This window comes from Cajanus cajan, chromosome 5, assembly GCF_000230855.2.
Source record: "Cajanus cajan strain Asha chromosome 5, NIPB_CcT2T_4, whole genome shotgun sequence".
NCBI classification, from domain to species: Eukaryota; Viridiplantae; Streptophyta; class Magnoliopsida; order Fabales; family Fabaceae; genus Cajanus; species Cajanus cajan.
Window position 1 is genome coordinate 33,623,557 of NC_138521.1, and position 16,458 is coordinate 33,640,014.

The 16,458-nt window shown below is 32.4% G+C and overlaps 1 protein-coding gene across 1 annotated transcript; it reads left to right on the forward strand.

Annotated features, from left to right (window-relative positions):
- Positions 1-5,053: 5,053 nt before the first annotated feature.
- IQD20 (IQ-domain 20) lies at positions 5,054-5,813 on the forward strand. Its single transcript, XM_020353254.3, has 2 exons — positions 5,054-5,426; positions 5,511-5,813. The coding sequence occupies exons 1-2, from the start codon at positions 5,172-5,174 to the stop codon at positions 5,685-5,687; spliced, it is 432 nt and encodes a 143-aa protein (XP_020208843.2). The 5' UTR covers positions 5,054-5,171; the 3' UTR covers positions 5,688-5,813.
- The last annotated feature ends 10,645 nt before the right edge of the window (positions 5,814-16,458 follow it).

The window sequence follows — 16,458 nt, forward strand, 5'->3', positions numbered from 1 at the left end:
AACAACTATTCATTCTTTTCGTTTTTCCTCGTGTAACCGTTTCGAATAAATTGTTTTAATTTTCAAATTCTATTTATGCATTATAGTTTCGGAGTCTATTATCCTTTTTCTTTTTGGTGGAGGATATCACACTAAACTCAGTCCGTACGTATTGGGTAGTTTGGTCCAATCAACATTATTTTTTGGTCTTAATTTTTAGATGACTTAATTATCAAAAGGTTTGATCTTTTCTTTGTATTTTATTTTTTTTGGAAAAATAACGGAAACAAATATAAGTTTAGTTTTTTTTGAATATTTTTACTTAAGTGGTGTTATGAGAGAAATAAATTTTAAAATATATTTTTCATTTAATTATTTATAAAAATACTTTTATATTCAAATATTTACTAAAAATATACTTTCAATTAAAATATATTTTAAAAATTTTGTTAATTCATTATCATTCATTCACTTGATTAAAAAGTGATAAAATATAATTAATTTTCAATTAATTTAATAAAATAAAAATTCTAAAATAAATTATATTATGATTTTAATTATGAATCTATTTTAAATTTATTAGTTTGATGTTTAATGATGTTTGATATTATTGTGATAAAAATTGATATTCTTTCATATTTATATATATATTGTTAAATAAGTACTGAACTGATAAGGTAGCTCAGATGGCCGGAGAAGGAGTGTTAAGGTTAGAATAAGTAGAAGGTAAGGGGTTCGAATCTTACCACTGTTAATTATCTGAAAATTAATAATTAATACTTGTAGATTAGAAAAAACAAAGTGAAAATAATATATATTGTATAATTAATAAATCTGGGATAATTTAATTATTTTTTATTTAAAAATTCATAAAAATAAAAAATACGGATTTTGTGACGGATTTTGAATCCCTCACAGTTTGTTACGAATGCGTTCCCTCACAAATTGCGACGACTTCTTAGGCCGTCACAAATTGCGACGGAATTTTACTCAAGTATTAACATTTATTTAAGTAATTTGTGACGGAAAATTTATTAGTTAGTGACGGCATATTTCCGTCACTAATTGTGATGAACTGAATTTTTCCGTCACTAAATATTTTGTGACGCCATTTTTTCTGACGATCCAAAATCCGTCACAAATTCCGTCACTAATAATTTTGTGACGGATTTTCTTTAATTTTATGACGGATTCTTTCCGTCTCTAATTTCCATTTTTCTAGTAGTGTTAGTAGACTGGAACGGCCCGTTCCAATTTGGGAACGGCCCGTTCCAATTTGGAAACGGCCCGTTCTGGGCTACTAAATCACCCCTGAAAATTTATGAAAAATTATTAAATTACCCTTGAAAATTACAACATTACCCCCAACTAAAAGTTTGAAAACTGGGGCGTCACAAATAAAAGGAAGACTAAGGGAACTATTTGAAGCAAGTAAGAACATTAAAAGTTATCAATATCCAAGCTAGATAAAATTGTAATTACTTGTTTCATACTCTAATTCATATCTCTCACCCATACACATTTGTAATCTGATCTATGATAGAAAGAGTAAAAATACTTCCTCAGTGGAAGCTTTTATCCTAGGAGAGTCAAAAACCTTTAAAATTTGTTAAGGTTTCTCAAATCTGTAAACACATTTGATTACCCATTCCCGAATCTAGTGTGTAGAAGGAAAGAAAGGGTAGAAAAGTTGCAACCAATTGGTTGTGGTTTGACTCATGGCCATGGGCTGTGAGGGTGGGCGTTTACTCAACAGGTGTACGGTTACTTAGTAGTTGGCTAATGGTGACTACACGATTAGTAGGTGGATAATTTGTGTAGGGAAAATCCAATAAGTGTTGGTGGTTGTATTTAGAGCATTGATTTTTGATTATAGTAGAGAAATCCCACAATAGATGTGGGGATTAGGTGTAACCCAAGGTTGGGTGAACCAAGATTAGGGATGGCAAGTAAACTTGTATCCGTGGATAATGTCCGAACTCATCCCAACTTTGATGGGTAATACCTGTTTTGATTAGACATAGTGATGGAAATATGCCAAGGCCAAGGAATCCAAGAGGTGATACTTTAAAAGAACCAAGAGGAATGGGATGATTTTGAAGACATTTTCATATGTTGTATATAAACTTGTACATAGTTTCCTTGTATAGGCTTATTTTTGCCTTTGTATAGGCTTATTTTTGCCTTTGTATTTGTGAGACACTTTATTTCATTTTATAGACCATTGTATATTGTTTCTAAGGTAGGTTACTTGGAGACTTTGACTTCATTTAACCTAATTTTAAAGTACACTCTTTTCTATTTTTTTAGTAGTAGAAGTGGGGTGGTAATTAGCAATGCTTGAGGGTGTGACTAGTAATTGGGCCAGAATTGGGCCTAGGCAAAATTTTACATATTGGACTCATTTTGCTCCTAATTTTTCATGGATTTGATTTAGCTAGGTCTCATCATTTTTGGATGGACCTAACTAAACCAAACCAAACATTTTTGAAATAATTAAAGTGAGCAAAATGGAACCAAGACCGCCTAGCTTGCCTAGTTCTTCTTCCTTGGCCGAATTGCTTCTCATTCTTTGAAGCCTTGAGAAGCTTGTGCTACAAGCTTCTCCTTAGCTTTCTTGGGAAGCAAGCTAAGTGAGAAGCTTGCTCTACAAGCCTCTTAACTAGCTTGGACGGTCAAGCAACTCAACCATGGTTCACTTGAACCATGGTTAAAGTTAGCTTGCTCCCTAAGCTACCTCTTTCTATATATTTGTAAATCTAACCTTTTCCCTCACTTTGGATGAATAATAATCAGAATTTCTCTCAAAATTCTCTCTTCCAAAGCCTTAGAATTTCGTGGAGAACTTTCTCCCCTAGGTTCCTTCACAAAGGTTTCCAACCTTTGTGCCTTGGTGCCTCAATCTTCTAGCTTCTTGAAGAAGCTACCGAACCTCCTTGTTACTTCTCCACCATTGAAGCTTCTTCAAGGTGTTTCTCTCTTGGCATGTCAACCTCAAGAAAAGAAAGGGATTGAAGGTGGAGAGTGAAGAAGAACATCAACCACTTTTACTCTCTTCCATCACATAGGTACAGGTAATACCCAATTCATTAAATCGAGTATGAGGACGAGATGAGTATATACGTACTCATCCCGTACCCATACTTGTATCTATACCATTTAAAATTTATATATATTTAATTTATTTTTTAAAATTTACTTAAAATTTATGTAATTTCTTTATTTTTAATTTATGTCAAATAAAGTTTAATTAATATAATTTTATAATTACTATTTTATTTTGAAATCTTTTTTTAATATTTTTTGCAATAAAATAATGTTTAATGAATTTTTTGACAATATAAGGCGGATATAGATATACCCAATACCTAACAGGTATAGAAATGAGGACATAAATTTCATACTTGTCATATATAGGGACAGACATGAGTATAAGGTATGGAAACATGGACGGGGACGATATAGAGAAACCTATACCCACCTTGTCCCGTTATCATCCCTAACTAGGATAAATTACAGGGTGAAATATCTCTTACTCTTACTCTCGTATTTATTTAAATTACTTTAAACTACTCATATTTATCATACTAAATTTTTAAACAAGGTAAAAAGTATTTTCAAATATCTTAGAGGCACAAACTTCTAAGTTGTTTTATAAAGAAACTATCAAAAGTAGAATAAATTTTTTAAACCTTTAGAAGCATTAGCTTCTAAATATTAGTTTGATAAAAACAATTCAAATTTTAAGATAACCATAATTCCACCTCCCTTCTTATATTAATATTGAATAATATTTACTTTAATTTTTGTGAAAAAGTAGGATAAAAATATTCCTGGGAAATAATATTTTCTAAAAATACTTATTTTTTAAAATAGATACTTAGACATGAGAAATTAATATTTCCTTAATGTCAACAAATTCAAACTATATATATTTATATTATAAATAATTAAAGGGAGCACAAATGAAACTTTCTGTCAGATGTGAATCTTTCGGTCACTCTCACTAAAAGAAACACTGCAAAATTTATCTAATTTAGGAAGAATTAAATAAAATAATATCATTTCTGCTTTTTTTTTTTTTTTTTTTTTTTTTTTTTTTTTTTAAATACCAGTATGCTAACTTTTTTGAATTACTACCAATGAATAGAAGAAAAAAAAAGGTATAAACACGGTCTATGCCTACTAAGATTGGACCTATATTAAAATGAATAAAAATAAATGATCCATAGGGCTAATAAAACAAACTAAATTTATGAGATTGAACAATGATGTATAAGACTTGACAGATGATTCATCAAATCGAATTCAAATTTTTAACCACTACGAACCATATTTAAGAGTGAACAATTATAGACTATTCACAAGATTAATTGGAAAAAAAATGTTTCAAAATAATAAATTAACCGAACAGACAGAATCCATGTTTGAATAATATACAAAACTATTAGATGAAACCCAGTATACTAATAAGACATTATCAACAAGATTATCACACAAAGAATTTGTGATAGCGACACTTTATTTTACTCCAGCGAGTTGGTTGTGCAGTACTAACCATGGTTTTAAATTGCGGTGTTGCGGTCGCAATATTGCTGTTGCGGCCTTGTCCGCAACGGTATTTGACCGCAATTGCGATGATACTGGAAATCACACATTTTTCCGCAACGTAACGGTGTTGTGTCCGACACATCTGCAATGTACCGCAATACATCCGCAATACGATAAATTGATACTATAATTTTAAAATAAATTAAATTATTCATTAAAATAATAGAATATTTAAAAAAAAAAGGAATTAAAATGTATAAATCCTTAAAAATAAAATATATATTGATAATTATAAATTTTTTATATTTAGTGAAAATAATTAATAATCTCACACCGCAACAGCCGCAATCCGCATTGCAATACCCGCAATACCCGCAACTGCAGTAACTACAACGGCGACCGCAACCGCAATTTAAAACCACGGTACTAACTAAAGAATGCTTTGAACTCACACCGAACTGGTCAGAAAAGAAAATCACCCCGCCACGTTTTCGGCTTCAGAATTCTGACATCACTATTATAGGCACCAAAGCAAATAAGATTTTCAAACATGTTGCCCACAACTCTTCCCTCCCTTTACGTTACGCCACTTCCTCCCAAAGCGTTGAGGGCGAGACAATCCATCACATCGCATCATATATATGCATTGCAAGCATTCCATTTCAAAGACAAAAGATAACCAAATCAAAATGGGTGTGTCCCAAAAATGGTTCAGAATTGTTCGAGGCAGATTCCTCCGATCATCCAACAAAAACATCATCATTCTCCCTCGCAGCAATGAAAGCGAAGAAGCCATACTTAGCAACGAAGACTTCACTTTTCCAACACCAATTTCTTTGGTCACTGAAGAAGATGTTGCGGCAATTAAGATCCAAGCTTATTTCAGGGGACATCTAGTATGACACCTTATTTCTTCTAAAGATTATATAATCTTCATATATTATATGATAATATTATACAATCAATTATTTATTTGACAGGCGAGACGAGCTTATAGGGCTTTAAAAAGCCTAGTGAAGCTTCAAGCATTGGTTCGTGGGGTGTGGGTGAGGAAACAATCACGTATAGCAATGCAATGTATGCACGCACTTGTAAGATTGCAAGTAAGGGTTCGTGCAAGGCAGCTACTAGGTAGCTTTGATAAGGAACATGTATAATCTTCTCCATTGGCCATATATAAGAGTTTTAATAAATCCATGTCCAAATTATTCATTACTTTTTTGTCCAAAATTATTTTTACTATATGTAAACATTTACAAGAATGAACGATTTCATTGAGGTTTGTTTTGTTGTGTTGATGAGCCCTTAATATTATACTTATAGTAGGATCTAAACAAAAGAAAAAAGAAAAAGAAAAATCACAGTAACTAGCTTGGTGTTATTTCTTCCAAGAAAAAATAAGTAAAGGTGGTTGATATTCACACCTCTTTATTATTGTTATTCTTTCAAAAATTTTAAAACTATGTTTTGAATTAATTTTCTCTGTAAATAAACTTTATTTTTAAAATTATGTTTTTCATCCACCCCTTTGGTCGTCTTCTTCTTCTTCTATTACATTCTTCACTACTAAACACTCTTGATTTTTTTATTTCTTACTTTTAATGTTGTATTTTTACTCTCAATTTTACCATTCTTTCACTCCATAACTTTTCATTTCATTACTTCTTACATTGAATATAAGGCATGACTTATACATAATAGGTAATTACGCATGTAAACAACGAGATTTGGTGAATATTTTTGAAGATTTCTATTCATAATATGATTATGTTGATTCTAAAATGAATTTTTATTTTCTCAAATTTTTGGAAAGTATTTTTCAAAAAGATGTTTTAATACTTTTACAAATTACTTTTCAAAATAATAAATTTGATGTTTCAAAAGGATTTTTTTCATACTTTCAAGAGTTTTTGAACTCCAAAAGTTAAAGAATAAAAGTAAAATTAGAGGATATTTTGGTAGAAGAAAAAAAGAGTAATAGAAATGTATTATAAATTAAGGGATATATATTAGTCCGGTCGGATACAAACTTAAAAATACTTTTAAGAATTTCTCTCAATGTTAAAAATCAAGGATGTATTTATGAACCAGTTAAGTTTAATTCAGTTGAAATTAAAAAAATTTATACTCAGAAACTTACTTTTTTTATTAGAACATACATTTTTTTCGTTAAACATGAGTTTAAACCGATATTTAAATATACACTAACACGTTCCATATCGGATTTTTGAGCTTCACCCATCTAGTCTTGCCTTTATTCACAAGGGGAATCAGAATAATTGAGTGGATGCAAAGCCATGGGTTGGTACAAGTGGATAAAATATATTAACTATAATTTTCGTAGATGATGGTTTCATTTTACCAAGTCACCAAAATGTGTTTGGTAGACAATCCTTTTGGATTAAAAAAAATCCTTATGGAGAAGGTCTTTGAGACTTCACGACTAATTAAGTAATTGTCAACAAAGGGTAGTATAGGAATATTCACTTGTTATTCATCGACTATGCCTTTCGGCCTGATCTTAGGTCCTGACTCACCTTTCGTGGATGAACCTTGCGAAGGAACTCTTGAGTTTTCGAGGCATTATTGGATTCTCACTAACGTTTGCTTTACTTAAGTCGACATTCTCACTGGTTTTATTTGAAGATAATCTTTTCTATGATCAAACTCGATTTTATTTTGGATGAGCAGGCTCCGTAAGATCCAGTAAAATAAGTGATATGGTATAATCTGAATTATATCTTATGTTCCATTTTTTCAAATGAAAGATTTGAAGACCTATTGATTCTAATAACTGATTATAGAGTGGATCATTCGGACCTTTCAATTCATAGATGTGGTGGATCTCGGACCTATGAATGGGGATACCTCCAAAACTCACAAAGAAAAAAGGAAGTGCAAAGACAAAAAGAGAAGAAACTTGGACAAAAAAAGAAGAAACATGGACAAAAGGACAGAGTAATTTTATTTTATTTTTTTTGCAGTTTAAATTTGTGCAATAATTATTTGGGTGAGCTTTTATTATCGATGGCCTCAAGATACTGTTAGGGATCGCTTAATATTAAGAGAATGTTTAGATAAGCTTTTTAAATGTTTTAAAAGAAAAAATAAGTAAGAAAAAATAAAATCACTTTAGATAATTATAAATTAGTTTTTATAAAACTTTTAAGGTCAACTTAGTTGTTTGGGCTGGTAATATGTTTGAGATCTTATGTTTAAGCTTTAATGAGATTATTGTAAATTTAATATATATATATATATATATATATAATAAATTAATTTATAAAAGTTTTCTTATTTTAAGTTCTTAAACGACTTTTTCTTGCCAGCAACTTATTTTTAATTATATAAAAATAAATTAGTTTTAACTTACAAGGATATTTATACAAATAAATCCTAAAAAATTACATTCAATAATCTATATTATATTAAAAATAATAAATATGATATATTTTTTTGGTGTATACATTTTATATTTAATTTTACTTTTATAATTGCTTTTTATAAATTATTATTTATTATTTATATTTTTTAATTTTACACTAAAAACTACCGACACTTATCATTTAACCATCGGATTTTTAAAATAAAAAAAATTGAATGGGAGAAGCAACGAGTATAATAATTTATTTATACTTATCATAAAGGGGATATTAATTAATAAATATTTTCTTGGTTTCCATTTTTTGAATTAGACATTTTTACCCTTAAATATTATTAACGCTCCAAAATAAAAATAAAATTAATACCCAATACAATTACCAAATTTAAAATCTTAATATTGTTTTAGTAATTATCTTATATTAAAATTCCTTAAGAATAAATATATAAAGACACACAATATCTCTTTCTCTTACAAGTATTATATGCAAAAGGAATATTGTCCTTTGGTTTTCACATATATTTTACACATTTATATCTTTTAGTATATATTAATCTTTTCCCTATCTTATCTTAAAATTTCTCAAGAATAAATATATAAAGGCACACAATGTTTTTTTTCTCTTATTAGTACTATATACAAAAGGGATATTGTCCTTTAATTTTCACATTTATTTTAAACATTTATATCACTTTATTATATATTAATCTTTTTCCTACCATCACATCTCTTGAGGATAAAATAGAAAGAAAAAAAACTTACACACACAAAAAAAATAATTTTCACTCATCAATAATGACTACCAACTTACTTTGTAACCACTTTGGTCTCTATTTTTTGTGTAAGATTATTTAACCCATTTTTTAATTGTACATAAAGTCATAATGTACCAAATTTACCCTTCTTACTTATCATTAATTTTTATGAGAGAAATGAAGATATTACTTCATATCAATGTTTATGTATTATAAGAACTAATACCAATTAAATTGACAAAATGACAAATAATTGTAGACTTTAAGAAGTGAGAGAAAACTTTTATTTTCAAATTCTCTTCTCATTAATCAACGATAATCTTTAATAGGGATAAAAGATGAAAAATAAAAATGGTTTAAATTAATTTTCATCTATTTAATTCATTAGTTTTTCACTTGTAGTTCCTACAAATTTTTGTTGTTATTTCATCCTTAATCTTTTATAATATTTTAAAAATAGTCTTTGTCATCAATTCCTATTAAAAAAATCTTATATGAGAAGCAAAAAACATATTATATTTATTATATTTCATTTCACATTGTCACCTATAGGTAAATTTATTTTAATTTTTTATGACAAAACTTTAAAATGCATTTAACTATGATCACTTCTTTATACTCTTCACGTGCACCCTCTTAAGGTTGTGGAATGTCGCATCCTAGTTGTCGTCGATGGCTGAGCTAAACCACCGACCTCCCTTCTCTAATGAGGTGTCTTGCTCATTATTGTTGAGACCATCACAATAAGTAGAAATAATCTTGATAGTCCTAAGCCAACCAATGTAGTTCTTCTTGCCCTTGAACGAGGTGTCATTGCCAGTAGCGTCAACAAATGGGTAATTGCTTTTGTGACGCATGACCTTTTGTATGACGCATGACCTTTTGTCATGCATATATATGAAGAAAAATTTCCGTTTGATTTCCTTTATTATTGCTTGGATGTTAAAACCCCGTTTACACAATCATGCTCAAATGTCAAGGGATGACATTTTATTGATGCATGTGATTAAAAAGAAAATTAAGATCGATTGGGTATTGGTTGTCAATGATTGTATGTGGAAGGCAAGACGGAAAGAGGATGGACCAATTCCGTATGCTTTGTTGCTGTCAAATTTTTTTGAGAATGTAGGGGTAGACCTAACAAGGGAGAAGAAAATAATTCTCCATGCTTCTAATAAGATTGAAAAATCTTCCTTGCATCACATGGGGATGCTCAAACAGGAAGACAAGTGGGTCTTCAAGGGAGATGTACCTCCAACTCCTGAATCGGCGACAAATGAAGATGGCGTTCCATCTCACGATGAGAATCAGCCACCACAGGTGGAAGCTGAACCTGACCGGGAGCCAGAAGCGGAGCCTAAGCCATTTTCTCAATTTGAGCAAATCATGATAAATAATCCTGATGCGGTGATGGAGATGTCTAGGAGGCATGAGTCCTTGTTTTCTGGTATTCTTGACAGGTTTGATGATCTTGATCGCGAGGTGAACCGACTCAAGACTCACCTAGGCATACTTGAAGACTCGGAGTGATTGTTGTTCTGTTTTGCTGATTAGTTTTAATTAGGACTTTTCAATTCTGTTTTTGGATGTTAATTACAATTTGGCTGTAATAGTTTAATTCTGGAACAATTTATTTGCTTTAATCTGTTGAACAATTAAATTTCTGATGAAATTTGAAGTTTATTTTGCTGATATGTTGGTTTGAATGATGTTCCAAATTCTGATTTGATTGGCTGATGCATTGATGCTTTGGTTTTGAGCATATTGATTGATGTTCTATTTTTTTGGACATTGATATGTGGTTTTTGATATTTGATTGGCATAATTGATAATGATTATGGACTTTGAATTGTAATATTGTACTATACATTGTGATTTTGGTTGACAAATGAATTTTTTTGTTGCTGATCATATGATTTTTATGGTAATGAATTAGATAATGTGATTGAAAGTAACTTGATAAATTTGAAAATTTTCTATTCATAAAGATTGGATGTTGATCAATACCTATGATATGTTGAATGTGTTTTGGTATTGTTTTGAGCACTTAAGGAGTATGCATATGACTTATATTGTATGTTAAGAACAAACTTAGCTTGATTTGTTTTTGATAATGCCAAAGGGGGAGAAAGGTTGTTGTTGTGTGTATGGCATTGCAGGTTGCTTTGTAGGTTTTGAGTTGTTGAAAGTGAAAGAAAAAGCAAATGGTTTAAGCCTAGCTTGGTTTGTCATGATTTGTGTCATGGTTTCTCATCATCAAAAAGGGGGAGATTGTTGAGCTTAGGGGGATCCTGAACTTGATAAGATCACCTCTGAGGCTTGAAGAAGTTTTGATGATAACAAAGGTGTGACAAGGACAACTACAACTTAGAAGGCAAAAACAAAGTTCAAAGAAAGTGCTATGTAATAGGAATTAGTGTATAAATTGTTTTGGTTGAGTTTATTTGTTGTGTGTGCTGTGTGCATAAGCTAAATCTATATCTAAACTAATTAGGGAGTGTATGATGATGAGTTAAAAGGATTAAGAAGTTATTTTGAGACTTAAAACGAATTTTTGAAAACTAACTCAAAATAATCGATTATCATTAAATATAATCGATGATTCCAGCAAACAGGCAAAAAGGGATGCCTTGCTGCAATAATCGATTATTTGTGAAATAATCGATTATCCTAGAAATGACTCTCTGGAATAATTGATTATCTAGCAAAATAATTGATTATATTGTTCTTGGTTGGTTTCCAGAAAACCTAAAGAACAAAATAATTGATTATTCTTTAAAATAATCGATTATCTGGTTTTGAAACTTGTATAAATAGTTTGAATTTTTTAAAACTTTAGAACAGAGTTAGAATTGAGAATCAAAATTAGAAAAGCGTTTTTGTGAAGTCTTTGTGACAATCTTGGAGAGTTTTCTTTGTGAATCCAAGAAGAAAAACGTTTGAGAAAATCTTTGAGAAAGAATCATCATCATCATCACATTCTTGAAAGGGAAAAGATTAAGATTTGCTTCTGAATTCCAGGTGAATTCGTTCCTTAATTCTTTGTCAATTCTTGTAAAATCTTGAGAGGGTTTCTCAAGTGGTAAAGGATTCTTGTAGTGGGTACAAGGGGTGCTTTCTTGTGGTCAAGAAAGTGGTTATCTTGAATGTAGGAGTATATGCATGTGTGGTATGCTTGTAAACCTTCTTCATTAAGATAGTGGAACAAATCTTGATCAGGTTGTGATTGAGGACTGAATGTAGGTCACATGTGGAGTGGCTGAACCAGGATAAAAGACTTGTGCAATCTTCTTCTTACCCTTATCTTTTACTTTGTGTAATTTATTGATTGAGCATTAAAGAAGATTGTTCTTGGTTAATATGTGTGCATGAATATCATTGGTATGAACTGAATCAAAGCATTACATATTGACATTATCTTTGAACACCATTTATTGTTAATCAAGAAAACATATAGGATTCATTCTTCTATAACAAGTCTTTAAGAAACTTCATTGAAAATTCATTTTTAGAAAAGTTTAATTGAAATAAAGATCCTAAATACTCTGATATTTTTTAAAGTCTCATAGAATCCAATTCACCCCCCTCTTGGATTGTGCCATTCTTTTCTATCAGTTGATACTTGAAGAAGGTTATAAAAGAAAGTTGAGTGTACATCCGGGGGTGACAAAAATGTATCAAGATTTGAAGAAAATGATTTTGTGGAATGGTATGAAAAGGTAGGTAGCCGAGTATGTTGCATCTTGCATTGTGTGTCAGAAAGCTAAAGTAGAACATCAAAAACCAGGAGGTTTGTTACAGATGATGGAAGTGCCAAAATGGAAATGGGACAGTATTGCTATTGATTTTGTTATTGGCTTGCCAAGGTCTGCTAAGAATTGTGACTCTATTTGGGTGATTGTGGATAGATTAACTAAGTGTGCTCATTTTCTTCCAGTGAATGTAAAATGGTCATTGTAAAAGTTAACTCAGTTGTATATCAAGGAGATATAGTTAGATTACATGGTGTGCCCTCCAGTATCATCTCTGATAGGGATCCTTGTTTTACCTCCCGATTTTGGCAGAGTTTGCACTAGGCGTTAGAGACTAAGTTGAGACTCAGTTCTGCTTATCACCCACAGACTGATGGGCAGTCTGAATGGACTATCCAATCTTTGGAGGACTTGTTGAGGGCTTGTATTTTGGATCATCTAGGGAGTTGGGAAGAAAATGTTGTCATTGGTCGAGTTCACTTATAATAACAGTTTTCATGCAAGTATAGCAATGACACCATTTGAGGCTCTGTATGGGAGGAAGTGCCGAACACCTTTGTGTTGGTTTAAAGAGGGAGAATCAATGATAGTGGGGCCAGAGATCATCTTATAGACTACTGAAAAAGTGAAACAAATTCAGTAAAGAATGAAACCTACTCAGAGTCAGCAAAAGTCTTATGCAGACAAGAGGAGGAAACCGTTGGAGTTTTTAGAGGGAGAGCATGTATTTTTTAAGGTTACTCCCACTACAGGTGTGGGAAGGGCTATCAAAGCTAAGAAGTTGAATCCTAAGTTTATTGGGCCGTATCAAATTCTCAAGAGGATTGGACTAGTGGCATATCAGATTGCATTATCTCCATTCCTGTCTAATCTGCATGATGTGTTCCATGTTTCCCAGCTGAGGAAGTATATTCATGATCCGAGTCATGTTTTGGAATCAGAGGCAGTGCAGGTTAAGGAGAATTTAACTTTTGAGAAACAACCAGTTTCAGTGGCAAATAAGAAAGTTAAGCAGTTGCGGGGCAAATCTATCAATTTGGTAAAGGTTATTTGGGATGGAGTTACAAATGAAACCACTTGGGAGTTGGAAGATAGAATGAAGGATCAATACCCATATCTCTTTTGAGTAAGTGAATTTTCGAGGACGAAAATTTTTATTGTTGGGGAGAGTTGTAACGCTATGGAAATATCGAGCTAGTTAGTAGATATACTTTATGCACATATATATGTGTGTGTGTGTGTGTGTGTGTGTGTGTGTGTGTGTGTATGTATATATGTGTTTGTTGTTTATTTGGTTTGGATTGGATTTGGAGGTGTGGATTTGAAATGTACTTACCTCGGTGCATGATGTATTTTTATGTAGTTTTGATTGGTTGTTTGGGTATAGTAGTGATTTTATAGTATGAGATGAGAGGTTGATGTTTAGAGAGGTTTATATAGGCATGTGTGTGCATGAATTTGGTGAATGATGCATTGTAAACCATTATACTGAATTGGTACTAAGAGGGAAGAAGACTGGTCACCTTCCTTCTCATCTTAGTTAAGTGAAGTATTATGGCATACAACTCATTATTTCAAGCATATGTATCTGAAAATGATAATTGTTTGAGTGTTGATATATATGTTGCATTTCATATAGTGTTGGTTTTTGGATATTGTAATAGAAAGGAATAACACATAAATCAAGCCTTTCTGAGTGAATTAGAGGTTGTTTTAGAGCTTAGGGAGTTGAAATACTTTAAGGAATAGAATATTTGAGGTGAATAGTTGCTAAGGGTGAAATTTGAAAATTTTGGAAAATGGCTATATATAGGGACTTAGGACCGGAGGGTCTCATTTTGTCAGACAGAGACAGTTCTAGAGAGAGGAAGTAGAGAGAGAAGCTCTGGTTTGGAGGGAAGTTGAGGACTCATTTGGGAAGCTTATCAAGCTAGGATCAATTTTCATAACTAGAGTTTCAAGAGATTCAGCCTCTAAAGCCTTGAAAAGGAGGATTAAAGTTTGAGTTGGGATTTGAGGGTTTTGTCCAAATCTTGCATCTCAGAAGTTTCTAAGTTAAGGGTAGTGCTTATAAGACTTAATCTAGTATGTATGGGCTTGAAATATCACATTGATTCCATGATTTATGCCTGATTAAGGATGGATTGAGGGGAAAGGGTTTTGGTTGGGGTTTCTACATGATTTCCACGAATTAGTGGTTAAGACTTGATTTTATTGCTTAATATGCTATTTTTGGATAGTATTTATGCTTTGTAATGATTTGAACTCGTGTAATTTGAATTGGATTCATGTTGGGAAGAAATTTTTAAGGTTTTTGAGGGTTTCTGGAAGTAACTGCGCCAGGCACAGTTCTTGGCGCCGGGCGTGAATTCATCAGGGACCACCATTGTCAAATCATGCCTGGCGCGAGGCTAGTCACGCTGGGCGCTATTTGGAAGGGGAATTCCTGGGTGAATCACACCGGGCGTGGGGAGAACCATGCCGGGCGCACTATCAAACGTGTGCCTTGTATTTTTGGTTACTGATATTGCGCCGGGCGTGATCTGAGCACTTCTGGCATGGAGACTCATTGTGAGTCTCTGTCTGGAATTGCGGCGGGCGTAGGATAATTGCACCGGGCACTGAGACCTTTGTAGGTCTATTTGAGTTTTGAGCCGGGCAGGATATTATTGCGCCGGGCGTGAATATGTTGGACTTTAAGTCTTCATCAAAGTTGTATCTTTGGATGTTATCTTTCCAATGGCGTTGGAGTCACCCAAAAAGGAGGTCTAGAACTCCAGATATGACTATTTTAGTGAACAGGGGTCAAGCTGCCAGCATTGGTTATAGCTATTGCGGTTTTTAGAATTTTTAACAAAGTACATGATGGAATTATGATAGCAAACTTAGGAGAAGTGATGGATGATCTTCTCCACGGATTTGCTTAGGCCGGATCTTCTTCAATGGAGACTTAATTCTTCAACTTAAGAACACTTAGAAGCTAAGAACTCACGGATGAACTCAACCTAGAACTAGGAGGGAAGCATCCAAGCTCAAGCATCAATGGAGAGCACACTTCAAAGAGAAGGATTCTAAGGTGAAATCCTAAGGTTTTGAAGATGAACTCTAAAGGACTTTTGAGAGAGGAAACTCGGCCAATGGCTCACAAATTTCTATTATGATCAAAAGTGAATACAAAGAGTGGAAGAATCACTTAAGTAGGGTTCCAAGTGTGCAACTTTGGGCGCCTAAATCCAAGGCTACATGTGGCGCCCAAAATTTGAATTCAAACTTGAAATTTGAATTCAAATTTTGGCTCCCATGTGCTAGTCCGAAAATTTAGGTGCCTAGATGCATTTAGGTTTGATTTGAGAGTTATTTAGGGTTAATTTGAGTGGGACATGTTCAGCCACCCATGGTGCTAAACATGTGACTCAAATGTAACTTAAATGACTTCCAAATTAAACCTAGTTTAACCTAATTTACCTATTTAAGTAATTCTTGTATATTCCTAATCTAATGACCTAAATACAATGGTCAAACAAATACAATGGAAAGGAAAAATTACAAGAATGAAAATGAGCCCAATATTGGGTACCAAAAGCCCAAAGGCCCATGAAGCCCAAAACTAGGCCCAACTAGCCTAAAACCTAAAATGCTACTCTATGTGGTCCAAAATACAAGACCAAAATATATGATACCTATACTAACATGATGTATACAAAACATATGAAAATAGCTATAACAAAATATGGCCCATGAAAAGTTCAACTTGGGCCTTCCCAGGCCCATCAGGCCCATTGGGCCCTGACTGGCCCAAACCTTCATGTCTAGCCAACTCCTCTTGGTTCTTTGAGTATGTCACCTCTTGCACTCCAAAGCATGATTCCATCAAATTAGGACTTGATGTCTTCATAAGAGTTGTAGGAAATCTTATTAGCTTTCATATGAGATAAAGATAAGCATGATAGGAGTAGTATAACTCTTAATACGCTATTTTATGTGAAGATTGCCATTTCACAAAGAGTGATTTGGTTAAGTTGATAGTTGTTTTGGGTGT